Below are 26,590 nucleotides of genomic sequence, written 5' to 3'. Positions count from 1 at the left end.
AAGTTTATATTTTTGGTAAATAAGAGTTTTAACAAAATAATATTAGTAGTTAATCTTAACCTAAGTTTCAATAATCATAATTTTATGTAAAAGTAATTTTAAAAAGGGAAAAGTCCACATAACCCCCTCAAACTACCACCCAATTGACAATGTTCCCCCCAAACTTTTAATTGTGACAATGTCTCCCTCAAACTACCAAAAATTGTCAATGTTCCTCCCAATGACAAAACTACCCTTAATAAAATAAAAGCAAAAAATAATAAAACTTCTAGAAAAAACCTAAAACTAATTAAAAAAAAAAAATCCAAAGGGTAGAAAATTAAAAATTAAAAATTTTCGATTTTTTTTTTGGTTATAAAAATTTCGTTTTTTATTTTGTTTTATAAATTTTTTAAAATAAAAATTTCCGTTTTAAAAAAAATATTCGTTTTTTTTTTAAAAAAATATTCTTATAAAAAAATTAAAAAATTTCATTTAAAAATTAATTAATTTTTTTTAAAAAAAAATTGTTCTTTTGAAATTAAAATTTTTTGTTTTGTTTTTTTAATTTTTTTAATTTATAAGGGTATTTTTGTCTTATTAAGAAATATATAAGGGCATTTTGATCTTTTTGTTAGTCTTGGGGTGGACATTGACAATGTTTTGGTAGTTTAGGGGGGACATTGTCACAATTGAAAGTTTGGGGGGACATTGTCAATTGGATGGTAGTTTGAGGAGGTTACGTGGACTTTACTTTTTTAAAAATCAGATTATAAGACCAGAGGAATTAGGCCTAACTCGCGAGGCCAAAATTTTCACCTAGTAACTCACAAGACTCAACACAATGTTTTGAAGCAAGGATTAATAATTGTTGTGACTGTCGAAGATGTCGACACAACCAAAACAGGACGACATGGAGAGAGAAAATGGCAAAGGACTCTCATAGTATGATGAAAAGACGATAAATGTCCTGGACACCACTCAAACATTGGAGACTGTGGCAAGTCTACTAGTGGAGTCTGGAGACGTTGGTCAATGTTTGAGGAGAAGGGACTTGGAGTGAAAATATAGGTTTTCCATTTAATGAATTTGATGAGTATTACTTCCCTAAGTTTGATGAGAACCTAAGACCCAAGGGATTAGAGAGTTGGCTTATATAATTGGAGGAGACGCTTTGAGTTAGGAACATTATCCTTTGAACTAGGAGGACATTTTTATCTTTTCACTTTTTGAAGGGACAAAAATATTTTTTTACTATAACTAATTAAATATTCTTCAGTTCAAATATTGAACTAGAGAGAATTCTAATTCTTCGAGTTATGGACGGCATAGAGGAGCACACTGCCTACAAGTTCTCTTGAGAACCAATGAGATAGTTGTGTGGCAAAAGGGACTTGCTAGTTATGGAGTTGGGGAGCGAGAAGGCCATCACGTGGGCCCATTCGAAGAAGAATTCTGTAAGAAATATTTACCGAGCCCAAGAAAGAGGATGTTATCCCAAGAGTCAGCATACCATAAAGAAGGGGAGGCCTTTTTGATGTGGGTGTGGCAAGAAAACTGGGGTTCGGAGATGAGTTTGTGCCATCAATGCGGCAAGGTTGGCCACTTTATGTGAAACTGCAACCAACCAACCAACTAGAAACAAAACTAGTCTATACCTGGACGGAAATAATTGAGGAGCACAAGATAAGCGTTACGAGAATGTCCCCTTTCCCCTCTCCTTACATTGAGTAGAAAAAAAAGAGTTACGAGAATGAAGTTTTATATGGAACAGTTATTAATATTATAATATATGTAATGGTAGGATATTTTATTTATGTTAGAATATAACCCTTTTAGGTAAATGATTGTAATGGATGGTAATCAAATTATGTGTCCTATACTTACTAAAAAATACGGGCTTCTCAAATGTCACTCTATTAGATTGGTTTGTGTAAGTATGAAATAACTATAAACCAGTTTGTAGTTAATTTTTACTGATGAAAAATGTTATTTAGCATTATCCAAAATATTATTCTAACATTCTCAACTAACGTAATGTGCTCAATTCATTATTGATTTTATTTAATTAAGATTAATTTAAGAATAAATTGACTGTACTATGTCAGCTGAGACTGCTAAAAAAATATTGGAAGAATATTAAATAGCATAGCTCAGTATAATATATTCATTATCATAGTGTTTATAATTTTTGCCAGTTTGTTAGTATTTCATAGCAAATTAAAAGGGATTCATTAAGATTAGAAAAACATTAAGAGAAAAAAAAAAAAAAAAAAAAAACCGTAGCATTTCTCAAAAGCATGATCTAACGAAATTTCTGTTGTTGTCGTGTGGGGTTTACCCGCGCAACGTTGCTTCGGTAATTCCCCACGTCAACGTTACTTCAAAGCAATCTTTCTCTCCGTCTCTCTCACTCTCTCAATTTCCCATGGTGGACTGTACAAAACCAAACCCAATCCACTTCTTAAATCCCCCACCTCACGTGCACCCACGCGAGTGCACAACACGGAAGCTACCATTCCCTCCCATCAACCTCGTAGAAGGCCTCACACAGAACTCTGATTCTCGAATTCCCCTTCAACGCAGAAGGTCATGGGTTCTACATCCTCCTGGCCTAGCCCTCGCCTCAGAGAAGTACATGTCGGCCATAGGAGACCCCGGAATGAAGAACCCAAATGTGAGAGTTGGATTGGAAGCGTGGAACTTTTGCAACGAAGTTGGAGCGGAAGCTCCCAAAATGGGCAGCCCCAGGCTGGCTGATTGTGCTGACTTGTACTGCCCTTTGATCGTTGGTATGCCACTTTCTCAGCCCCACTGCTCATTCCTCTTCTTTAATATTTGTATATGTAGCTACTTAATTTAAATTTCACAATTAATGCTCATTTCATATTCCTGAATGTGTGTGGATGGAAACCCATGTAGCTAGTGGAGTAGTATGATCTGTGCCAAATTTTCTTTATGTGAACTTATGCTGATTTGCTGTTGTTGTTGATAGGTGTTTTATTTTATTTTATTTTATTTTTTATAAATTAGGATTGTTCGTTCCATCATATTTTGTACTTTCGGAAGACTTTCATGGCTTGTTTTGCCGATTGGAACTGTAATCAAGTTCTTGAATTGGTTTTGACTTCACCAGAACAAACTCCAGATATAATATGTGCATGCGAATTTGCTTAATTATATTTCTGATATACTGTACATGGTGAATGATTCACTAATCAGTACCAAATTTATTTGATTAGCCCGAATATTGGAATTACATGGATCTTCTTAGCTTTTACATCTCAGTTTTATCTCTAGTCTTTCTCTGCTAATTATTCTCAATCATTTCTAGTGTGGCTCCTGGGTTAGGAAATTTCTGTTGAGTGATGCTTGATGCCCAAATTCATTGCTGGTTTTGATTGTTTAAGGTGATAATGGAGTAAAATGCAACCAAACCAATCTTACTTTGAATTAAGTTTGAATGAAGAAATAAAGGGTATAAATTGCACTTTATTTCCATAAACTACCACTCATTTGCACTTACAGCTCAAAACTACGAATCAATGCAATTGAACCTATAAATTATCAAAATGTTTTGAGTCGCCCCAAGTCAAATTTAACTGTTATTTTAGATAGAAAATGTCATACATGTGTAGCACACGTGTCTAAGTTATTTTGAAGTTATTAATTTATCCTCAACTTGAAAATTTAGAAGAAAAAAATTAATGCAATGAGTAGCAGATACGGATGGTCGCGCGGCCATCCCCATCTATGGCCCATAAATCATTGACCTACTTTATAGTTTGTATAAACTTCTTAATATTGATGTTTCCGTGATTCTTCTCACTGTTTATGCATCTAAAATTCCCATCACTTCCCGCTACCTTAAGTGTCCTTTCTCCATGGTTTTATTTCAAGGAAGGTACATGGCCTAGCTTCTATGGATCTGTAAAATTCACATTATCTTGCCTTGCTTATTTTATAGTTTTTAAATTCCTTTAATCTGTCTAGTTTTTTCCCATATGTTTTTATCAAATGAACTCTTTAAAGATACTATATCTAATTTAGCTAAATTAGGGCCGCAGTGAGTGAGCTGATATATAATTGAATGTAATCATCTACTTTTATTCTTTACATCTTCACAGTCCTTTTCAGTTTCATTTTTCAATAATCAGATTCCTTGGGCTGCACCGCAAAGTGTGAAGTACATCACAAAGTGAATGAGTCAGATAACAGCTTGGGGGCTGGTAATGAGTTTCCTGTAACGGGATTCAAGTCATACACAGACCCTGACCTGTTTGCTGTGGAAAAGGAACTGTATCTTGGTTCTCTATGTGAGGTGCAGGATTCCTCAAATCCATGGCACTTCTGGATGATTATGCTCAAGAGTGGTAACTTTGACAAGAACACTACTCTTTGTCCCGAGAATGGCAACAATGTCAGTAAAATCATAACAGGCAGGAATTTTCTGTGTTTTGGTGAAGGATGTATGAATCAGCCACTTGTATACCATAATTACTCTACATTGGTTTCTTCTGAGGATCAAACAGTGTCTTTAGCAGGAGGGTTTTATGGAACATATGACCTTGATGCTGATTTGAGCAAAGGTACAGGGAAGAACTCCTACTTCTCCGTCTCATGGAAGAAGAATTTGAGCACATGAAGTTGGATTTTCTCGCAACGATTAACATCTTCAAAGTATCCTTGGCTCATGTTGTATCTACGTGCAGATGCAACAGAAGGATTCAATGGCGGTTATCACTATGCTAGTCGTGGAATCATAAGAAAGGTTTCTTCCTTGGCTCTACTTCTTGCTAGAAATATAAATTTGTTGTCCGAACACATTCTACACATGAATGCTCACTGATCACACTGCCCTTGACAGAAATTAGAATGGTGTTTGAGTTGAATTTTTTTTTGAGTATTTTGTATTTATGTACCTCAATGTTACACCAAGTATTTATGAAATTAGAGAATAAATTCATGCAATCGAGATCCCTCTCTTATACTCAACGAAGCCCTAATCCAATTAATTGGGGTTGCAAAGATGCTCTCTTTTTTGTAGATCAAAATTTCCAGTCTGGTTTAGTTTTAGTTTTTAGAAGTTCGTCTTATTTTTGTGGTTCATGAGTTTTGTCTTTTGAGATTTGTTTTGCCAGCTTCCGGAATCTCCCCACTTTAAGGTCAAGTTGACACTTGACGTTATACAAGGAGGAGGAGCCAACAGTCAATTTTATCTCCTTGACATAGGAAGCTGTTGGAAGAACAATGCAGAACCCTGTGATGGTAATGTTCTGACAGATGTGACAAGATACAGTGAAATGATAATAAATCCAGCAACTACAAGCTGGTGCCGCCCAGATAATCTGGTCTCCTGCCCGCCTTATCATGTTAGTCCTACTGGCAAGAAAATATATAGAAATGAGACGTCTCAGTTTCCCTATTCTGCATATCATCTCTACTGCAGCCCAGGAAATGCCAAATATCGGGAGGAACCGTATGATATCTGTGACCGATATAGCAATCCACAGGCACAGGAACTGGTGCAAATTCTTCCACATCCTGAATGGGCTGTACATGGCTATCCCGAAAAGAAAGGAGATGGGTGGATTGGAGACCCTAGGACTTGGGTGCTTGATGTGGGGGCTCTCTCTAGTCGGTTATACTTCTACCAGGTAATCATGTTGTTTCTATTGACTTTTGCCATTACTAATTTTGTTATATAATCCTGATTGAAAACACCAAAAAAAAAAGAAAAAAGAAAAAAGAATGTTACACAAAAGTTGATGCATAAAGTTTGCCCACATGTTTAGTTCATGCTTGTAGTTAAAAACTGATGTTTGTGTGCTATGCATCCACACAAGCGCTCAAAACTTTTTATCATCTATTTTGCAGAGACAATTTGACTAATTTTAATTCCTTGCAACTAATGGTAGTTTGTATTAGTTATCTTTGAAGTGAGAGTCCTTGAAGGCCTTGTTGAGAGTTCAAAGTTTTCCATTCTTCCTCTATCTCTCCTATCTGTTCTTCTCTTTGTTTCTTATGCTTAATTTCTACACTACTGTGTAAACTTGTCATCAATAATTAAACTGTCCTTGGACCCCATACACATCCTTTAAAGTTTAAATACTACCACTTTCTCCAAAAATCTTAACCCTATCTGTGTACAGCTTTCAAACATCAGATTGTCTATTATAGGTTTGCATTGGGTTGATCTTGACCTTCTCCCGGCATCCTGAACCCAAGCAGTAATTCTAGGATTTTACATTTTCCTTTTAATGTAAAAGAAGAAAAAAAAAGAAAAAGAAAAAGAAAAAGAAAAAAGGTATTTCAGATGACTTTCAGAATCTGAAATCCGTTAATTTTTATATGACTTGTCACCTGAATTTCTAAAACTAGTTATATTCTGAATTGTTTTGGGGTCACTGATTTCGAATTCTGTTTTGGCAATCTTATCTTTAATTTTTATGATTGGAAACGATCTTATACCATCTTTGTTGGCCATGTTAGCCCGTAAGCAAAATGAGTTTACTTGCTTAATTATTGGAATTGAGCTTGGCTGGCAGTATAGACAAATTTGAAACATTTTTATGACTAGAAAATTCATTTTTACCTTACTGTATTGGTTGGAATGATAAAGTATTAGTGATATGCTATAGCCCATACTTAACAAAGAATAATTGTAATTTCTCTTCAAAAACAAATTATTTAGACTTGTAAAATGTTACTTATCTTCACAATACTATTGCTCTTGAGTTTTGTCACTATACTTCAAGGTGGACCGTATAAGTTATATGGCACTAATGGGAGCCATATTACACTTATTTTGCACAGTATTAAACCATCACTTATCTTAAAAGTTTAAACTAATAGAAATACTTAAAAGTTTAAACTAATAGAAATAGATGAATTTAATCATTTAATTAATACATTAATATGCAGGATCCAGGGACAAAACCAGCATTGCGTGTATGGTCTTCACTTAATGTTGGCACAAAAATATATGTTAGCCCCGCAGGGGGACTGCAGAATGGACTGTTAGTGATTTTGATGTATTGGTTCCTGAACATGTTACTACCAGTTGTGATGGTTTTTATTGATCTGCAATATTCAATTATAAAGAACAGAGCTTACTTTATGATGTCATTTTTCTATCATAATTTTAAAAACTTCTCTGTTACTCATCTGGGTTAAAACTGAGGTAAATATATAAAATGCATGCTATTGTAGATTTACTTCTTGACAATTCATGGTTTCAATAGATGCCTTTTCATCAGAGAGCCATTGGATCATGCCAGTTTGTAGTAGAGACGGTGGTGCGGTTGCCAACTTGCCAAGAAAGAGAGAGAAGAAGTTGGGAAGAGAAAGGGAGAGAAGAGGCAAGAAGAGAAAGAGAGAATTACTTTTATAATTTAGGGTAACGTCCATTTGTTAAATTGCCTAAAATACTCAAGGACAATCACCTATTTATTGAATTACAAAAAAACAATATCATTAGCACTTAAAAAAATTAAATAAAACATAAAATGAAATTCTAAAAATCCCATAAATTTTCATCATGAAGTGTCTTCAAGAAATGGATAATCAGTGTAACCAACAACAGGATCAGATGTGTAGAATGTATCTCTATTGTACTTGTTGAGAGGCGCATTGAGCTCAAATCTCTTAGGCAAATCTGGATTGGCTAAAAATAAACGACCATAAACAACAAGATCTGTATGGTTTTCAGCAATGGCATTGTTCCCATCTTCCCTTTCATAACCTCCAGCAACAAGGAAAGTACCCTTAAAAGCCTTTCTCATTGGCAAAAGGCTGTATGGGGATTCACTTTTTTCTCCAGTCATCTTCCATCTTGGCTCAACCATGTGGCAATAAAGAATACCATATTTGTTTAAGGACTCTGCCATATAAAGCCCCAATGCTTTTGGATTAGAGTCTTTAGATTCATTATAGTCCGCAAAAGGAGATAATCTTATTCCAACTTTGTCAGCACCTATCTCATTAGCAACAGCTTCGACTACTTCCAAAGCAAATCGACAACGATTCTCAACTGATCCACCATATTGGTCTGTTCGATCATTCACTCCATCTTTCAAAAATTGGTCAATTAAGAAACCATGAGCCCCGTGGATCTCAATTCCATCAAAACCTATGTATAAAGATAAAAAAAATTATTATTTTACAAAGCGAATAAGTATAATGTTAAAGATCATGCTTGATAATTAAAAATGAGAAAAGCTTATGAAATAAAAACTCGCCAGCTTCAATAGCATTCCTTGCGGCAATTCTAAAATCATTGACAATTTGAGGAATTTCATCTGTCCTTAGCCGCCGTGGAGGAGTGAAATGTGCACCATCAATTCCCTCAACGGTCAAAGGCTTGTCGGTAGAAGAAATTGGAGCTTGCCCATTTGGCTGAAAATCTGTAGACAACAATATGAAAGATAATGAAAATTCCTAACTAAATTAGTCTCAATTTTTTATTGTAGAGCATCCATCGCAAGTTTTTGCCATTGAAATTTAAAAGCATATATCTTAGAAAACATTCAACTCTCTCCATTCACAACAAAATAGTCAAAAGACAAACCTTGATTTGAAACCCTCCCCGCATGCCAAATCTGACAAAAGAAGACTCCACCTTTGGCATGGACAGCATCTACGATGGGTTTCCATGCTTCAACTTGCTCTTTTGTCCATATACCAGGTTCATTAGGATGCCTTTACAATATCAAAGATACCTAACAATCATAAAGTCTTCGAAGCAAGATTGGCTAAAATTTATTTGAACAGGTGGGTCTCATTCATACTCTTTCACAATTTTATTTTTATTTTTTTAAAAAAAAAAACTTGCCAAACTTGTATAGTTAAAATTACCCCAGAGCGGTACTATCAGAAATTGCAGTTGCTTCCGCTATTAAAAGACCACCTTTAGAAGTTCTCTGAGAATAATATAAGATAGCATGTGGCTGAGGAACATTACCATAAGATCTCAATCTGGCTAGTGGTGCCAATACTACTCTGAAAATAGAAAGTAAATGATAAATTAACTAAGCCAAGGAAGACATTTTTTATTCCGAAGAAAATAAAACTATCTGAATCACATATTGGAAGAATAAACAAACAATCCACCTATGAAATAATTATGGCAGAAATAGGGGGACAGCTTCATTTTTTCAGCCGTGGACTGCTCATATATATATAAAAAATGAGGTTTGGTTTAGCATATATCACATTTCAACTCTTCTGGTATTCAAATCGACCTTATGATTAATCTATAATAAGATATCATTGGTTCAATCCTAGTAGAGTCAAAACAATTTGTTTTTAATTATAAATTTAAAACCTTTTTTTTTTTTTTTGTGGAGGGCAAACACACCCACCCCCCCCCCCCCCCCAATTTATATCATATACGCCTTGAAATGATAGTTTTGGGAGAAAACAAAAATATTTTATCTACAAGAAAAAAAAATTATAATAATTAAAAAAAAAAAAAAAAAAAAAAAAAAAAAAAAAAGGTGGAAGGTGCAAACCTATGACATAGATTGAAGTTCCCCATTTTGTAAGGAGAAAGAAGAGGAATGGTGGGAGCTTGAGCCATTTTCACTGGTTCTTTTCTGTTTTCTTTCACTAGTTTTGTGTTTGTAGTTTTGCTTAATTGGGGAATGAAAACAATGCAACACCCAATTGAGTATTTATACTTTTGGGAGGGTGAATCCAATTTGACTAGAACACCATATTTGTTGTGAATGATGTCTGTTATGACGTTTCATTTGTTGTAGGTGATGTCTGTTATGACGCCTCAACATAAAAATAACGTCTGCCATGACGTTTGGAGTACGATACCCCCAGTGTTATAAACCGTTTTAACCAATGGAAAAGTCATCATCATGTGACTAGCACGTGATCACTTATTAGAGCTTTCTTTCCCAAAATTCCCTTCTGGTTTATCCGTGATTCCTCCCTTCTTGCTTCTTCTCCGCCACAGAGACGTGCTGCCCAGACATTTGAAGACGACGATGAGTTGACACGAGAATAGTGTCTGTTGAAAAAGCTTAAGAAGGGGGCTATCGATGAAAGTGAATTTGCTAGGTTGAAGTGCATAATTTATAAGTTGTGATTCCTCAGATTCAGATCTGGACATGGTAACACTCATGGGTCATGATGTTGGGTTGTTTTCATTTCTTTCTTGCAAGAGATCGTAGGAGGGCCCTCTCTGGCTGTGTCCGTACTTTTTTCGCCCTTTTCCAAGCATCTACGTGTCCGTACACTTTCCGTTTGGTTTCTTCCCAGGAATGGGAATCGGAACCTATTGGATCTTGTAATCTGTAATATAATGGGTTTCTGCTCTGGGATTTACAACTTCTATAAAAATACCTGCTAGCAATTCTCCCGGGTCTACAGTAGTGTTACTGAATAACAATGATAAAGTGAAACTCAGTGAATTATTGGACTCAGAATCCGTGAAAAAGTACTGAATTCGTAGATTTCATGAACTGTGAACCCACTTAGCGAATCAAGAAGAAATTCAAAAGCTTAAGGTTTGCGCATCATAAATCATTGCCGCAAAAAAAATAATGGTGTTTCAGAAGACTTTCAGAATCTGAAATCCGTTAATTTTTATACACTTGTCACCTGAATTTCTAAAAATACTTATATACTGATTTGTCTTGGGGTCACTGATTTCAAATTCTGTTTTGGCAATCTTCTTATCTTTAATTTTTATGATTGGAAACGATCTTATACCATCTTTGTTGGCCATGTTAGACCATAAGCAAAATGAGTATACTTGCTTAATTACTGGAATTGAGCTTGCCTGGCAGTATAGACAAATTTGAAACAATTTTATGAGTAGAAAATTCATTTTTGCCGTACTGTATTCGTTGGAATGATAAAGTATTAATGATATGGTATAGCCCATACTTAAAAAGGAATAATTGTAATTTCTCTTCAAAAACAAATTATTTAGATTTGTAAGATGTTACCTATCTTCACAAATACTATTGCTCGAGTTTTGTCACTATACTTCAAGGTGGACCTTATAAGTTATATGGCACTAATGGGAGCCATATTACAATTATCTTGCGCACTATTAAACCACCACTTATTTTAAAATTTTAAATTAATAGAAATAGATGAATTTAATCATTTAATCAATACATTAATATGCAGAATCCAAGTGGGACAAAACCAGCATGGCGTGTGTGGTCTTCACTTAATGTTGGTACAAAAATATATGTTAGCTCTGCTGGGGTGACTGCAGAATGGACTGTTAGTGATTTTGATGTATTGGTTCCTAAACATGTTGCTACCAGTTGTGATGGTTTTTATTGATCCGCAATATTCAATTATAAAGGAAAGAACTTTATTTATGATGTCATTTTTCTATCATACTTTAAAAACTTCTCTGTTACTCCCCTGGGTTAAAACTGAGGTAAATGTATAAAATACATATTATTGTAGATTTACTTCTTGACAATTCATGGTTTCAATAGATGCCTTTTCATCATAGAGCCATTAGATCATGCCAGTTTGTAGTAGAGAACGTGGTGCGGTTGCCAAGAAAGAGAAAGAAAGAGAAGAAGTTGGGAAGAGAAAGGGAGAGAAGAGGCAAGAAGAGAAAGAGAGAATTACTTCGTTATAATTTTATTCCATCAAAATCTCCCTTCATTGTAGTATAAGAATGCATAAATAAGCTTATAGACTACACTTTAGGGCAACGCCCATTTATTAAATTGCATACCATTGACTCTTAAAATTAAATAATTATAACTCTTATAAACTAATATTTGGAGTTTTTCTTTTTGCATCATGCAATGCCTTCAAGAAATGGAAAGTCGGTGTAACCAACAACAGGATCAGAGATGTAGAATGTATCTCTATTGTACTTGTTGAGATGAGCATTGAGCTCAAATCTTTTGGGCAAATTTGGATTGGCTAAAAACAGATGACCATAACCAATAAGATTTGTACGGTTTTCAGCAATGGCATTGTTTCCATCTTCCCTGTTATAACCCCCAGCAACAATGAAAGTACCGGTAAACGCCTTTCTCATTGGCAAAAGACTGTATGAGGATTCAATTTTTTCTTCAACTGTTTTCATTCTCGGCTCAACCACGTGGCAATAAAGAATCCCATATTTGTTTAAGGACTCTGCCATGTAAAGCCCCAATGCTTTTGGATTGGAGTCTCTGGATTCCTTATAGTCTATAAAAGGAGATAGCCTTATTCTAACTTTGTCTACTCCTATCTCATTAACAACAGCTTCGACTACTTCCGAAGCAAATCGACAACAATTTTCAACTGATCCCCCATATCGATCTGTTTGATCATTCACTCCATCTTTCAGAAACTGGTCAATTAAGAAACCATGAGCCCCATGGATCTCAATTCCATCAAAACCTATGTATAAAGATGCAAAATATTATTTTACAAAGCGAATAAGTATAATGTTAAAGATCATTCTTGATATAAAAAAACAAGAAAAGCTTATGAAATAAAAACTTACCAGCTTCAATAGCATTCCTTGCTGCAATTCTAAAATCATTGACAATTTGAGGAATTTCATCTGTCCTTAGCCGCCGTGGAGGACTGAACTGTGCACCATCAACTCCCTTAATGGTCAATGGCTTGTCAGTGGAAGAAACTGGAGCTTGCCCATTTGGCTGAAAATCTGTAGACAACAATATGATAGACAAAGAAAAATCCTAATTAAAATTAGTCTTAAATTTTTTTGGATCATGAAGGCATAACAAAGAGCATAAGTACAAAACAAACCTCGATTTGAAGCCCTTCCCACATGCCAAAGCTGACAAAAGAAGATTCCACCTTTGGCATGAACAGCATCAACGACGGGTTTCCATACTTGAACTTGCTCTTTTGTCCATATTCCGGGTGCATAACGATGTCTTTACAATAACAAAGAAACATAACAATCATTAAGTTTTCTAGGCAAAATAGGGGATGAGGATAATTGTAATTAGTTGTCTACAATATTGTTGGCAATTTGAGTAGTTAATCCGAGAGAGTGTAAATAAGACCTATTTGACGAAGTGGGTCTCATTTATGCTCTACTATACAATAAGCAACTAATTGTTGTGAATCCCAATTAAAATAGAACTTGCGAAATTATTGTAGTTAAAATTACCCTTGAGCGATTTCAGAAACTTCAGTCACCTCAGCTATTAAGAGACCACCTTTATAGGTTCTCTGAGAATAATATAAGACAACATGCGGCTGAGGACCATCGCCATGAAATCTCATTCTGGTTAGTGGTGCCAAAACCACTCTGAAAATAGAAAATACATGATAAATTAACTCAATCAAGAAAAAAATCTTTCCATACTGAAGAAAATAAAATTATCTAAATCACATATATATTTCCCATAGCAAACAATCCATTTATGAAATGATTATGGCATAAACAAAGACAGCTTCATTTTTTCAGCCATAGATCTTCCCATAGCAAGTTTTGGTTTAGCATGGACATCAAAAGTGATGTGGCATGACATTTCAACTCTTCTAGTATTCAAATCGGGCTCAGTCTTAATCTATAATAAGGTACTATTGGTTCAATTTTAGGAGAGCCGGCCTCTATTAAAATTATTTCAGAGGCTAAAGTGTATTAAAATAAACATTTAAAAAAAAAAAAAAGTGATATTGAAATGATAGTTTTAGGAGGAAAAAATATATTTTATCTAAAAAAAAAAAAAAAATAGAAATTGGAAGGTGCAAACCTATGGCATAGATTGAAGTTCCCCATTTTGTAAGGAGTAAGAAGAGGAATGGTGGGAGCTTGAAGAGCCATTTTCAATGATTCTTTTCGGTTTTCTTCCACAGCTTGTGTGTTTGTAGTTTGCTTGGTGAATTAATAAAAAAATGCAAGACCCAATTGGGTATTTATACATTGAATCGCAAAAAGAGGAAAAGTAAGGAAAGGAGGGTGAATCCAACATATTTGTCGCCTCATTTGTTGTTGCTCATGTCTATTACGACGACTCATTTGTTGTTGGTTATGTCTGTTATGACGCCTCAACATAAAAAGAACATGTCCGCCATGACGTTTGGAGCGTGCATGATAGACCATCCTCCACGGCTCCACAGAATTAATGTTTAACGACCGGTATTTCATGTTTGGACGGAGTGTTCATCGTCTAACATGGTTTAAATTGCCATCCTTTTATATATATAAATGTACTCTTGGTAAAACTTTCAAACCATTTATCTCCCCCAACAATTAGTAAAGCCCTCGGTTGGCTTCTGTTGCTACTGATATGATTGTCTTGGTTTGACGTGTTTGACTCGACTCCCGGTAAAAAAAAGTGTCATTTTTTTTGGATTACACGTGACATTCTTGTGTGAGAGTGAGTTTGGTCAATGTGAAAGAGACTTATAAGTGATGGAAGATTTGTTGTGTATGCACTTGTGAGGCTTTGATGAGAACACTGAGAAAATATAAAGAAAAGTAGTGGTTAATATACAAAAGTGAACCTAAGCCCATTAACTTAGTCTTTTGGGCTAGAGTGATATTTAAATATGTATATTAATGTACTTTTAGTAAAACTCTCAAACTATTTATCTCCCCCAACAAAAATATTTCAACTTTTCCTCTATTTTTGTCTTACTCTGTGTCCCATACTAAAAAGCTATGAGAATTTCTTGTGCTTTATAAGGGTTTGTCTTTCTTTTATTCTAGAATGACTTTTAGGTAGACACATGCTAGCTGTGTCACCATTGGCCACGCGCGCGTTGGATTGACACACTTAGCACTCACGCATCATTGCACACATTCTATTCTAACAAACATATTTTTTTTATTCAAATTTTTACATCAATAACTATTTTCAACATTCATATTTTTTAACAGTCAAAAAATGCAATTTTAATATTTTTCTCATCTTTTTTCCATCTCATTTTACAAATTCAATATATCAACAATTAGATCTGTAAACTTATGTGGACCCCACAAAAAAACCAATGATAGATTTATCCATTCACTATGAAGATGATTAAAAAAAAAATGAATTTTATCATTTCTTTATTTTTAAGCAGTTAGGAAGTAATTTCAACAATAATAAACTGCTTATGTAATTCTATATAGAAAAGAACATTCAGAAAATTGATACATACTTTATTTATTTATTTATTTTTATCTTTTCTCTCTTGTTTTTCTCTACTACTGTTAGAGAATTTCTTATTTACAGTAGTATTCAGAATTTGCAATCTGCACACTACATCCGGTCAGTATTGTATCTTAATAACAAAATTGATGTATTTCCATTTGCAAAACTTATCATATAAGTGGAAGGAAATATTTGTCTAAGAGACAAACTCATATTCACCTTATTGACCAAGAATTTAGTCATTTCATACAAATTTGACTTTCCTTCTAATACAACTTTATGAAATCCCAACTCCGTACAAAAAAACAACAGCCGCCAAGCACAAATAGTTGCATAACCTCTCCATCATGGCCTCTTAACAATTTACTATGCATTGTAATTGTCTATTTAAAGACATCAAGCTCATTAATAAAAAGGATCAAAAAATTAATCCCAAACCTTGAGTTTGAAAAGAGTTTTTTAGGTTTCTTCAAAATCTAAAAGGTCTAGGTTCCCTTTGAATCTAAGATTTAGGTTCCCTCAGAACTTATAATCTATCCCCGTTACGTATTTACGTAACATTTGGTATTAGAGCCGCAATCTAAAATACCTCTATTATTATACTCCTAACATTAGTCTTGGGGTTTCGCATTATTCCTTTTAACAATGTAGGTTTTAAAGGAATGACAACTCTAGTGGTTATTTTCAGTGCAATGTATCCATAACCAACATATCAATCAATAGTCACCACTTTACATGATCAAGATAGATCATTATTAATCTATTATTGATTCCTGTTAGTGATTTTCATGTATATATTGGTTCCTGTTATGATTTTGCATCTTACTTCAAAAACTTCTCTGCTATTCCTCTGGGTTAAAACTGAGGTAAATGTATAAAATAAATATTATTGTAGTTTTACTTCTTGACAAGTCTTGGTTTCAATAGATGCCTTTTCATCATAGAACCATTGGGTCATGCCAATTTATAGGAGAAGGTAGTGCTTAAGTAATTTTGCTGAGTCCAGTTTTCCCTGCCATCCATTGATTGCACACAAACATCATTCATAGGTTGGACATTGTTTTTCTCTAAACTACATTGAAAGAACCTTCTCTAATATTATTTATAATTAAGAATGATATGTGTCACTTTTTTAATTAAATAGATACAATTTGAAGAAATTTTATTAAAAAAACATGAACATCTTACATGGTATTAAAAAAAATTATGTTACATGCTAAATGACATGTCAATTTTATAGATACTTCTTCCACCTCAATTTGAAAGAAATCTTTATTGTATAATAATTTAACCAAGTGTTCTTGTACTCAATATGTAATGGCCAAATGGCATTTCAAATTATTACTCAGGCATATCAGCTCCACCAAATGTGCAACTCTTGCGCTGTGAAGTTATTAAGAGTTTTTCTTGCTCTTGTACAATACAAGAGAATACACACTAAAAATACATTGGATTTAAAAGAGGAGTAAATTTAGACAATTTAAATTCCCATAGGCTCCTTTGCAAACCTATGCAGTGTCTTCAAGAAATGGATAATCAGTATAACCAATAACAGGATCAAATGTGTAGAATGTTTCTCTGTTGTGCTTGTTGAGCGGAGCATTGAGCTCAAATCTCCTAGGCAAATCTGGATTGGCTAAAAACGGACGACCATAAACAACAAGATCTGCACGGTTTTCAGCGATAGCGTTGTTCCCATCTTCCCTGTTATAACCCCCAACAACAAGGAAAGTACCCCTAAATGCCTTTCTCATTGGCAGAAGACTATGTGGGGATTCAACTATTTCATCAACTGACTTCATTCTTGGCTCAACCATATGGCAATAAAGAATCCCATATTTGTTTAAAGACTCCGCCATGTAAAGTCCCAATGCTTTTGGATTAGAGTCTCCAGATTCCATATAGTCTGCAAAAGGAGATAGCCTTATTCCAACTCTGTCCGCTCCTATCTCATTAGCAACAGATTCGACTACTTCCAAAGCAAACCGGCAACGATTTTCAAGAGATCCACCATATTGGTCTGTTCGATCATTCACTCCATCTTTCATAAATTGGTCAACGAGGTAACCATGAGCCCCATGGATCTCAACTCCATCAAAACCTATATATAAGACAAAAACAATATTATTTTACACAACAAATAAGTAAAATGGTAAATCTCCTGTCTGATATTAAAAAACAATGGTGCAATAAACTCATTTCAATCATTTCATGTACCCATATACTCTTATCTTGTTCATGTAACAGTAAGATTATGGACCTCGGACAACATAGGCAAATATTTTTTAAAACTAAGAGCATATTTAGCATGCAGAATGATTATTCTAATAGAAAAATGAAAAACTATTAACGAGAATGAGAAAATGTGGAATAGAATAACTCTTTTCATTAAACTAAGGACACATGATTCACTCATTGCAATTGATAAAAATTCCTAAAATATCTAAAATTTATTTATAAACAAAAATAGTAAAAATAAAAACAGAGTTAGATGATTTTATCATCATCCTGAACCTTAATCCAGATACATATTAGCCTTTTCTCATCATCCTGAACCTTCAATAAAAAATACGGACAAAAATCAGATTTAGATGATTTTCGCATATAATTTATTCAATTTTCTGTTTGGTTGCAGAGAAAGCGTAAGAGAAGAAATCAGAACACAAAATGAAAATTTTTTCCTTCAAATTTCTCCGTTTTTGCAGTAACCAAAGGGTAGGCTAATGGAAAAAGGTTTCGGATGAAAAAACAGAACCCACCCGTCTAAGATCAGATCTTTAAAGATCAAAAGGGCGAAGATGATAGTGCTGTATGAATACCGTCTCTGTTTTTTAATTTTTAATTTTTAATTTTATTTTTTTAAAAAATTTTTTTTAATTTTTTAAATTATTATTATTATTTTAGGTTTAATGAAAAAAAAGAAAGAAAAGGATTTCTTCTAGAAAACCAATTTTATTCCACAAGGAGTAACTATTCCTCTTTTTTTTTTTTTTTTTTTTTTTTTTTTTTTTTTTTAATAAAGAAATGGCTATTCCTCAATTTAAGGAATCATCATCCTCATAAAAAAGACTATTCCAAGGCCTAGGGCCTGTTTGAGATTGCATTTAAAGGGTTTAAAAAGACTTTTAACACTCAAAAAGTCCGTTTAAAAAAAAAGGTATTCGAGAAAATAAAAAATAATCGTTTGGTAAAAAAATTAAAAGCACTTTTAAAGGTATAAAAAATCTAAAAATGATCATAAAAATACTTTTGGCAAAAGCTTAAAAATAAAGTTTTTGTCTAAAAGCTCTTTTTGACTTAAAAATTCTATTTGTCAAACGAAATCCCAAACAAGCACCTAGTGTACAACCAAACAGCCATTCCATTCTAAAGAGCTATTCCACCTACTATACCAAACTTGGAATTTTTCCTCGTCTTTTCTCATTGTCTTTCTTTTGTATTTTTTAAAGAGCTATTCCACCTACCAAACTTGGAATTTTTCCTCAAGACTTTTCTCATTTTTTTTTAAATTTTTAAATTTTTTTTTTTTTATTAAAAAAAAAGAAAATTCTTTGCACAAGTAAAGTAATGACATTGTTAACGTGGAGGCTATTAAGGATATAAATCCTTTAGAATAAATGTTGTATTTCATAAATCAAAGATTTAGATAATATTTATTAATCTTGATTTAAGGGATATTTTTGTATTTCCTAATTTTAAGGTTATTCAAATATACTCTAACATAGGCCAACATAGTATCTATTTTTCATTTTCTATAAAGAAAGTAGTAAATTTGTAATTTTATTTTTTCAAAAGAAAAGCTTACTTACCGTTTACTTCGACTTAAAATGATTTCCAGAAAATGATTTCCGTATTTTACGGCGTTTATTTCGACGTAAAATAGTGGTCAACGAAAAATATTTTCCTTTTAATCGAAAATTCTTCTTTAATTTTCGGAAAATGGTTTATGGTTTTGAAAACCGTAAAACATTTTCCGGCTATGAGCATCTCATTCTTAAATCGAAGGACCTTGCCAAAACCCGCCCAAAACCTCGCTGAGACTTCACCGGGACCCGTTCGGGACCTAATCGGGACTCGCTCGGGAGCCGCGCAGGACCTCGGCGGGACCAGCTCGGGACTTGCCCGGGTCCTGATCGGGACCCTCCCGGGACTTGACCGGGACCTGCCCAGGACCCTCCCGGGACATGCCCGAGACTTGACCGGGATCCGCCCGAGATCTGCTCGGGACCCCGGCGAAACCAGTTCGGGACCCGCCCGGGACTTGCCCTGGACCCCGTCGGGACCTAACCGGGACTTGCCCGGGACCCCGGCGGGACTTGCCAGGAACCCGCTCGGGACCTAATCGGAACTTGACCAGGACCCGGCAAGACCTGACTTGGACCCGCTCGGGACTTGCCCGGGACCCCGGCGAGACCTGGACGGGACTTGATCGGGACCTGACTGAGACTTGCATGGGACCTAACCGGGACTTGACCGGGACCTGATCCGGACCTGCCCGAGACTTGCCCGGAACCCGCTCGGGACCTAACCGGGACCCGCCTGGAACCCTCTCGGGACTTGCTCGGTTGGGTCCCGGTCAAGTCCCAGGCAGGTCCCGAGGAAGTCCTGAGCAGGTCCTGGTTAAGTCCCGACGGGTCCCGGGTAGGTTCCGGTCAAGTCCCGACGGGGTTCCGGATAAGTCCCGGGAGGGTCTAGGCAAGTCTCGGGCGGGTCCCGGTCAAGTCACTGGTAGGTTCTGGGCGGGTCTTGGTCAAGTCTCGGGCAGGTCCCGGGCGGGTCCCGGGCAAGTCCCTGCTAGCTCCCGGGCAAGTCCCAGGCGGGTCCTGGTCAAGTCCTGGGTGGGTTCCAGCGGGGTCCCGGGCAGGTCCCTGTGGGGTCTCGAACATGTCCCGTGTAGGTCCCGACGGGGACCTTATTGAAAAAATATATATATATGAAAAGATATTTAAAAAAAGTTATTTTCCATGTGCAAGGTAAACGCCGTAAAATATTTTCAACAAAAAATATTTTCAGAGAAAATGGTTTTCTTGAAAATATTTTACGAAGGAAACCATTTTACTTGTGAAACTAATTCAAAATGGTAGATTGGAGTGATCAGATAAAAATTTATCGCGCTAAAACCCAAGAGCAATTTTGACTGCTCACAAAATTCATATTTATTTTATGAAATGAAAACTTACCAGCTTCAATAGCATTCATTGCGGCAACTCTAAAATCATTGACAATTTGAGGAATTTCATCTGTCCTTAGCCGCCGCGGAGGAGTCGGCTGTGAGCCATCGAATGGGGTCATAGGCTTGTCTGTAGAAGAAATTGGAGCTTGCCTATTTGGCTGAAAATCTGCATACAACAATATGAAAGAAAAAGAAATATCCAAATTAAAATTAGTCTGAATTTTTTTATTGTAGACAATGTAGAGTGTCCATCGCATGCATTTGGAAAGAAATCATTAACCACCACTTAAAGAAATAGAAAAACAAGAATTTAGATCCGTTCTAATTAAGTACTTAGAACAGGATGTTTCCTCACAAAGCTCCCAGAAAAAGAAGATTTCCTTGAAGAACTAAATTTGCAACAAATACAAAAGTTCAAATTGTCAAGCCAATGCAGTAGTCCTCCTCGAAAAATATGTTCCATTTCAAATATGACACTAATTACGACCTGAGGGAGTAGGATTCTACAAACCAACACAAGGATGTTCCAGCAGTCAATCAAAACTTCCATCTAATATGAATCCTTACTAAATATGTTCACATGCAATGCTTTCTTCTCTTCTGGATCATCGTTAGCAATTAATAGTTTGGAGCCACAATTTGTAGCCCAAAGCCACTCATTTGCTTAATTATCATGAATTCTTTAATACTAATTTTTTGCCATGAATAGAAAAAAAAGGAGGTGTTTAGTCAAAGACAAACCTTGATTTGAAACCCTCCCCACATGCCAAATCTGACAAAAGAAGATTCCACCTTTGGCATGAACAGCATCTACGATGGGTTTCCATGCTTCAACTTGCTCTTTTGTCCATATACCAGGTGTATTAGGATACCTTTACAATATCAAAGAAACCTAAGAGTTCATCAAATTTTCAAGGCAAGAAAGGGAACACTCAAAATGGAGATTGTCTCTCAAGTGTGGAACATAGAAAGAACTTGCCAAACTACTATAATTAAACCTACCCCTGAGCAGTGTCAGAAACTCCAGTCGCTTCAGCTATTAGAAAACCGCCTTTAGAGGTTCTCTGAGAATAATATAAAATAGCATGAGGCTGAGGAACGTTGCCATAAGATCCCAATCTGGTCATTGGTGCCAAAACTACTCTGAAAATATAAAGCAAATGATAAATTAACTAAATCAACCAAAAAATCTTTCTCTTCCGAAGAAAATAAAATTATCCAAATCACATATGTATTTCCCGTAGCAAGCTGGAGAAGAATAAACAAACAATTCATTTATGAAATGATTAAGGCAGAAATAAGGACAGCCTCACAATTTCAGCCGTGGACCACTCAATTATAAAAATTAGATGAGATTTGACAAATTGAAGAACAAACAAAAAATTAAGCATCACCTAATAGAATTGGGAAGAAAAGTTTGTGTGTAATATAATTCTTTTTCCGTGTGAGTAATACAATAACTAACTGTCAGAGACACAGAAAGTAATTGATATAATCTACAGTAACTTTTTCTTCGGTTAGTTTATGATTAAAGGATAACCAGATTACAGTGTAAAACAGATAGATTTCAAAGAAATGCAGCATCGGAGTAGGGGAGAGGAAGCTAAAGATCCTCTAGGCCCTCTTTCTAATAAAGTACTGATTTACTTGTAAAAGGAAATAAATACAAAAGAAAGAGATTTTTCACAAACACCTTTCCTCTCACACTTATGAAACACATTGATCTTCATGTTATGACAAATCCACAGAGACACACACCAATCAAAAGAGCTCATACACTAGAACAGATACAGTCATTATACCAACTGGGATTTTTCACGAACACCTGTTCCTTACAAAACCAAAGTAGACAGAATAATACCCATAACATGATTGCAACCAAAAAACGAACAAAACCCATCACATATAATGATAATTCAGACCATTACCACAAAAAAAGAAAAAAAAAAAAAAAAAAAAAAAAAAGAGAAGACTTTGCAAGGTGCACAGTGCACACCTATGAGACAGGTTGAACTTCCCCAGTTTGTAAGGAGTAAGCAGAGGAATTGTTGGAACTTCAGCTGCCATTTCTAAAATGATTCTATTCCTTTTCCTGTTCTTCTACTTTGCGCTCGTACTTTGCCTTCCAAGAGAAGTGGAACTGAAAAGCGCGCAATACCCAATTGGGTATTTATGCAAACGCAAAAGGATCTGCAAAACGTTGAAAAATTTTAACCAAGCCCCCCCCCAAAATCCAATAAGAAAGCAGGATGAATCCAATTGACAATATCACGTCCTTTTCAAATCCTTTTCATTACCTTGTTACCCGTCGGTGATGTCTGTGAGATGTATGCAATGAGGCTTGGGGGTTGGTAGCCGAGGATGGACCTGTTCGATGGACCACCCACCATATATACAACGTTGAACCGCCAGTATTGACCGTTGACCCATAAAAATTAGGTTCTGTTGCTGAATAATTTTTTAAAAGCTAATTTTCTTGTCCTTATCGTTAATCACGACAGAATAAAAGCTAACAACTATTAGAATTATTAATTATATCAAATTTACAAGCTGAATATAAACAGAATAGAGATATCCGGCTGCCAAATTGAGGCAGCAGACTTTTTTTTTAAATTTATTTTTAAATTGAAGAAGAGAAATATTAAAAGAAAATCTAAATTTAAAGTATTAGCACTAAATTTGAGGTATTAGTACTAAATTTGAGGCATTAGCACCAAATTTAGAATAATAGAATCTCTTTTAGGTGATACCATCCCTAAAGGATTAACCTTCTATCCCTAGGTTTTAATTTTGAATCCAAAAATAAATTTTAAAGCATTAAAAACTAAATATTAACTTATAAAAATTTAACTAACAAAAAAAAAAAAAAAAACTTACTATTATTTTTTAATATATGTCTGATGCTTGGCGGCCGCAAAGCAGGACTCATGTAAACATATTCAAGTCTAATCAACTTTATCACAAATATAAAAACACAAACTCAAGGGATGAGAGGTTTTTTAAATAAATAAAAAATAAAAGTGTTCTAAAATAATATAAAAGTAAACTATTTTGTGCTGTTTTATATTTAAATTATTTGTTAATATTTTTGTTCTTAGCTTGTTTAGCTTATTCAAATAGTTAACTTCTTTTGTGATTTATAAAAGTGAAATGTCGTCCTTTTTTTTTTTTTTTTAACTATTCAATCATTACATATATTATTGGTGAATACTTTAAACAATATGTTCCATCATTACAATGTCTAAAGAATTGAGAATAAGGTTAAACTTGCCCCTTGTGTATCGTATTCATTTATAGGGTATTTATACTAGTGGTTTGAATATACAAAATGGAAAATAATAATCCATATTTAAATGTAGTTGATTTGTTCCCTTAGTGAGAGTAATAGCCGTTAGGTAGATGTGCTAGCCATTTCCTGTGATTGAGTTTCCTTGTGGAGTTTGTTGCCTTGTTGAGTAGGTAGCCGTTACTGGAGTTTCCTTGTGTGGATTATTGCCTTGTGGAGTGGTGTTGCATGGATGACTCTGCAATGGTTCATTACGCCCCCGCAAGCGAAAAGGTGGGTACATAACGATGAGCTTGGTGCACATGAGAGAGAAGTTACAAAAGGCAATAGGTTTGGTGAAGATGTCAGCTAGATTGTCTTTGGTGGAGATGAAGTGGACAATCAGAGTTTTGGATGCGATCCTATCACGGACGAAGTGGAAATCAATTTCGATATGCTTGGTGCAGGCATGGAAGGCAGGATTGGCTGTCAAATAGGTTGTGCCAATGTTGTCACACCATAGAGTAGGTGGAGTGGGAAGAGAAATGCAGAGATCACGAATGAGAGATTGAAGCAAGATAAGTTCAGCTGCAGTGATGGCAAGGGTGCAGTATTCAGATTCTGTGCTAGAGCATGTGACAATTCGTTGTTTACGAGAGGACCAAGAGATGAGGTTGGGGCTAAGAAAAATGCAAAATCCCCCGGTTGATTTTCTGTCATCTGGACAACCGATCCAATCAGCTTCAGAGAAGGCTTGGAGGTGGCGAGATGGAGAGCGGCGAATGAGTAAACCGTAAGAGATGGTAGACTTGAGGTAGTGCAAGATACGCTTGGCAGCTTGAAGATGGAGGGAGGTGGACCAGTGCATAAATTGAGAGACCTTGTTGACGGTAAAGAAGATGTTGAGGCGAGTGAGAGAGAGATACTGGAGGCCTCCGACAAGACTGTGATAAGCGGAGGGGTCATTAAGTGGATCACTAGAGAAGAGGGAAAGCGAGTGAGCGGTGGGCATTGGAGTCTTGATCGGCTTAGCATCAAACATGTTGCTTTTGAGCAGGAGATCAAGGATGTAACGTTGTTGGGAGAGAATGAGTGCTTCGGATGTAGGGATAGTTTCCATGCCGAGAAAGAAATGAAGAGGAACTAAGTCCTTGATTGCAAATTCTGCTTGGAGAGACTGGAGAAGAGTTGTTGTCCCGTGAGGGAGTGAGCTGGTAATGAGGATATCATCCACGTAGATAAGGACATAAGTGATGTGTTGACGTGTGTGACGAATGAACAAAGAGGAGTCGGAACGAGAACTGACAAAACCAAGCTCAAGAAGACGGTCACTGAGATGAGAGTACCAAGCACGAGGGGCTTGTTTTAAGCCATACAAGGCCTTGTGTAACTTGTAGATATGGTTGGGAAATTAAGGATGGAGAAAACCGGGTAGGCTGAGCCATGTAGACATCTTCTGAGAGCCAACCATGTAAAAATGCATTCCGAACATCAATATGGCGAACGGGCCATCCAGAAGAGATGGCAAGGGACAAGACAAGACGAATTATAGTAGGTTTGACGCTGGACTGTAAGTGTCACCGAAGTCAACTCCAAGCTGTTGATGAAATCCTTTAGCAACAAGACGAGCTTTGTAGTAGTCGATGGTGCCATCAGCTTTTCGTTTGAGACGAAAAACCCATTTACAGCCAACTATGTTCATGTCGAAGGTAGCAGGGACAAGGGTCCAAGTGCCATTGTTGAGGAATGCATCATATTCAGTGTTCATGGCAACACACCAGGCAAGATGTTGGGCAGCTGTTGAGTACGATGTGGGTTCAACTTCGTCGGAACATGCAGCAGTGAGAAGAGCCTTGGGAAGTGGATAACGGATGAGCCCTTGGGGGAGCGTCTTGGGCTTGAAGATGTTATTTCTGGAGCGAGTCTGCATGGCATGTCTGGGAGGAGGTGGATCCTTGTTGGTAGGGACCGTGAGTTCAACCTGTGGAGAAGAAAAAGAAATAGTGTTAGTTGGCGAAGATGCTAAAGATTGAGTGGAGGAAGATGGCACAATCAGTTGATCATTGGGGATTTCCGTGGTAGCAAGCACTGCGTTGGGAGTAGGGGGCGTGGGGAGGGGTTTAGTGGTAAGGGATAAAGAAGTGTTTGTTGGGGTGGGGGCGGTGAAGAGGCGGGAGAAGGGAAATGAGGATTCATCAAAGAGAACATGCCGAGAGATATAGATGCGTTTAGATGGAAGATGGAGACATTGATAGCCACGATGAGATGGACTGTAGCCGAGAAAAACAAATTCGGTGGATCAAAAATCTAGTTTGTGCCTATTGTAAGGCCGTAAATGAGGCCAACAAGCACATCCAAAGACGCGTAAGAAGGTATAGTTAGGTTGTCAGTTGAAAAGTTTTTGGAAAGGTGATTCGTGGTTGAGGACGGGGGTGGGGAGTCGGTTAATGAGGTAATAGGCCGTTTGGAAAGCCTCGGACCAATAATGAAGAGGAGCGGAAGAATGGGCTAGGAGAGTGAGGCCCATTTCAACGATGTGCCGGTATTTGCGTTCCACAGATCCATTTTGTTCATGAGTGTGGGGGCACGTGATGCGGTGATGGATGCTGTGGATGGTAAAGAAATGGCGTAACTTTTGATATTCACCACCACCATCGGTTTGAATGGATTTTATTTTACGATCAAAAAGGCGTTCAACGTATGCCTAAAACTTGGGAAAAATGGTGAAAACATCAGATTTGCAATGAATTGGATAAAACCATGTAAATTTACTAAAATGATCAATGAAAATAACATAGTAGCGTGCACTATTATTAGATAAAATAGGGGAGGGACCCCAAACATCAGAGAAAATTAATTCAAGGGGAACATTGGATTGATGGTGGGATAAAGAAAACGGAAGTTGATGACTCTTGCCACATCGACAAGCATAGCAAACCGACAGCTTTTTATTGGACTCAACATGAAGATTAAAATGAGACATGACATGACGAAGTATGCGATCTACAGGATGACCGAGACGCGCGTGCCAATCCATAGAAGAGACACGTTCACTTGAGAAGGCTCTTGGAG

The 26,590-nt window shown here is 36.1% G+C and overlaps 3 protein-coding genes and 1 pseudogene across 6 annotated transcripts; 1 reads left to right on the top strand and 3 right to left on the bottom strand.

The window, feature by feature from the left end:
• The first annotated feature begins 2,350 nt into the window (after positions 1-2,350).
• LOC132182903 (uncharacterized) lies at positions 2,351-7,105 on the top strand (annotated as a pseudogene). Its single transcript, XR_015912073.1, has 4 exons — positions 2,351-2,771; positions 4,137-4,750; positions 5,121-5,636; positions 6,904-7,105. The product of XR_015912073.1 is annotated as an uncharacterized LOC132182903 (transcript).
• A 412-nt stretch (positions 7,106-7,517) lies between these two features.
• Positions 7,518-9,559, bottom strand: LOC132182613 (12-oxophytodienoate reductase 1-like). The gene is made up of 5 exons (XM_088516273.1): positions 9,492-9,559; positions 8,836-8,979; positions 8,549-8,679; positions 8,220-8,384; positions 7,518-8,110 (listed from the first exon to the last, which is right to left on the bottom strand). Exons 1-5 carry the CDS (start codon positions 9,557-9,559, stop codon positions 7,518-7,520), a joined length of 1,101 nt encoding a protein of 366 aa, XP_088372399.1.
• A 2,208-nt stretch (positions 9,560-11,767) lies between these two features.
• Positions 11,768-14,458, bottom strand: LOC132182804 (putative 12-oxophytodienoate reductase 11). Of its 2 annotated transcripts, XM_059596149.2 has the most exons (6): positions 14,449-14,458; positions 13,695-13,776; positions 13,106-13,246; positions 12,736-12,866; positions 12,467-12,631; positions 11,768-12,360 (listed from the first exon to the last, which is right to left on the bottom strand). In XM_059596149.2, the coding sequence occupies exons 1-6, from the start codon at positions 14,456-14,458 to the stop codon at positions 11,768-11,770; spliced, it is 1,122 nt and encodes a 373-aa protein (XP_059452132.2). The 2 variants fall into 2 exon arrangements, with proteins under 2 accessions (XP_059452132.2, XP_088372417.1); XM_088516291.1 differs by lacking the exon at positions 14,449-14,458 and having other exon boundaries at positions 12,467-12,610; positions 13,695-13,765.
• A 1,928-nt stretch (positions 14,459-16,386) lies between these two features.
• LOC132182803 (12-oxophytodienoate reductase 2-like) lies at positions 16,387-22,603 on the bottom strand. Of its 2 annotated transcripts, XM_059596148.2 has the most exons (6): positions 22,551-22,603; positions 22,250-22,443; positions 21,256-21,396; positions 20,995-21,125; positions 20,261-20,419; positions 16,387-17,181 (listed from the first exon to the last, which is right to left on the bottom strand). In XM_059596148.2, the coding sequence occupies exons 2-6, from the start codon at positions 22,318-22,320 to the stop codon at positions 16,589-16,591; spliced, it is 1,095 nt and encodes a 364-aa protein (XP_059452131.1). In that variant the 5' UTR covers positions 22,321-22,443; positions 22,551-22,603; the 3' UTR covers positions 16,387-16,588. The 2 variants fall into 2 exon arrangements, with proteins under 2 accessions (XP_059452131.1, XP_088372353.1); XM_088516227.1 differs by lacking the exon at positions 22,551-22,603 and having other exon boundaries at positions 22,250-22,472.
• Positions 22,604-26,590: the final 3,987 nt, after the last annotated feature.

The sequence above is a fragment of the Corylus avellana genome, chromosome 5 (assembly GCF_965113065.1).
Source record: "Corylus avellana chromosome 5, dhCorAvel1.hap1.2, whole genome shotgun sequence".
Taxonomy (NCBI): Eukaryota; Viridiplantae; Streptophyta; class Magnoliopsida; order Fagales; family Betulaceae; genus Corylus; species Corylus avellana.
Note: the sequence above shows the minus strand (reverse complement) of the source record. Positions and strands in the feature narration are given on the sequence as shown.

What these genes read in the sequence shown, in the direction of transcription:
- LOC132182803 (XM_059596148.2), bottom strand. Translation starts at nt 22,320, where the DNA reads ATGGCAGCTGAAGTTCCAACAATTCCTCTGCTTACTCCTTACAAACTG. An exon ending in AAGTTCAACCTGTCTCATAG is followed by an intron (nt 21,397 to 22,249) that starts GTGTGCACTGTG and finishes TTATATTTTCAG; the next exon opens with AGTAGTTTTGGCACCAATGA. An exon ending in AATGAATGCTATTGAAGCTG is followed by an intron (nt 17,182 to 20,260) that starts GTAAGTTTTCAT and finishes TCTTATATATAG; the next exon opens with GTTTTGATGGAGTTGAGATC.
- LOC132182804 (XM_059596149.2), bottom strand. An exon ending in AACTTCAATCTATGCCATAG is followed by an intron (nt 13,247 to 13,694) that starts GTTTGCACCTTC and finishes TTCTATTTTCAG; the next exon opens with AGTGGTTTTGGCACCACTAA. An exon ending in GTTTCTGAAATCGCTCAAGG is followed by an intron (nt 12,867 to 13,105) that starts GTAATTTTAACT and finishes GTTATTGTAAAG; the next exon opens with ACATCGTTATGCACCCGGAA.
- LOC132182613 (XM_088516273.1), bottom strand. Translation starts at nt 9,559, where the DNA reads ATGGCTCAAGCTCCCACCATTCCTCTTCTTTCTCCTTACAAAATGGGG. An exon ending in AACTTCAATCTATGTCATAG is followed by an intron (nt 8,980 to 9,491) that starts GTTTGCACCTTC and finishes TTCTATTTTCAG; the next exon opens with AGTAGTATTGGCACCACTAG. An exon ending in TCTGATAGTACCGCTCTGGG is followed by an intron (nt 8,680 to 8,835) that starts GTAATTTTAACT and finishes GATATTGTAAAG; the next exon opens with GCATCCTAATGAACCTGGTA.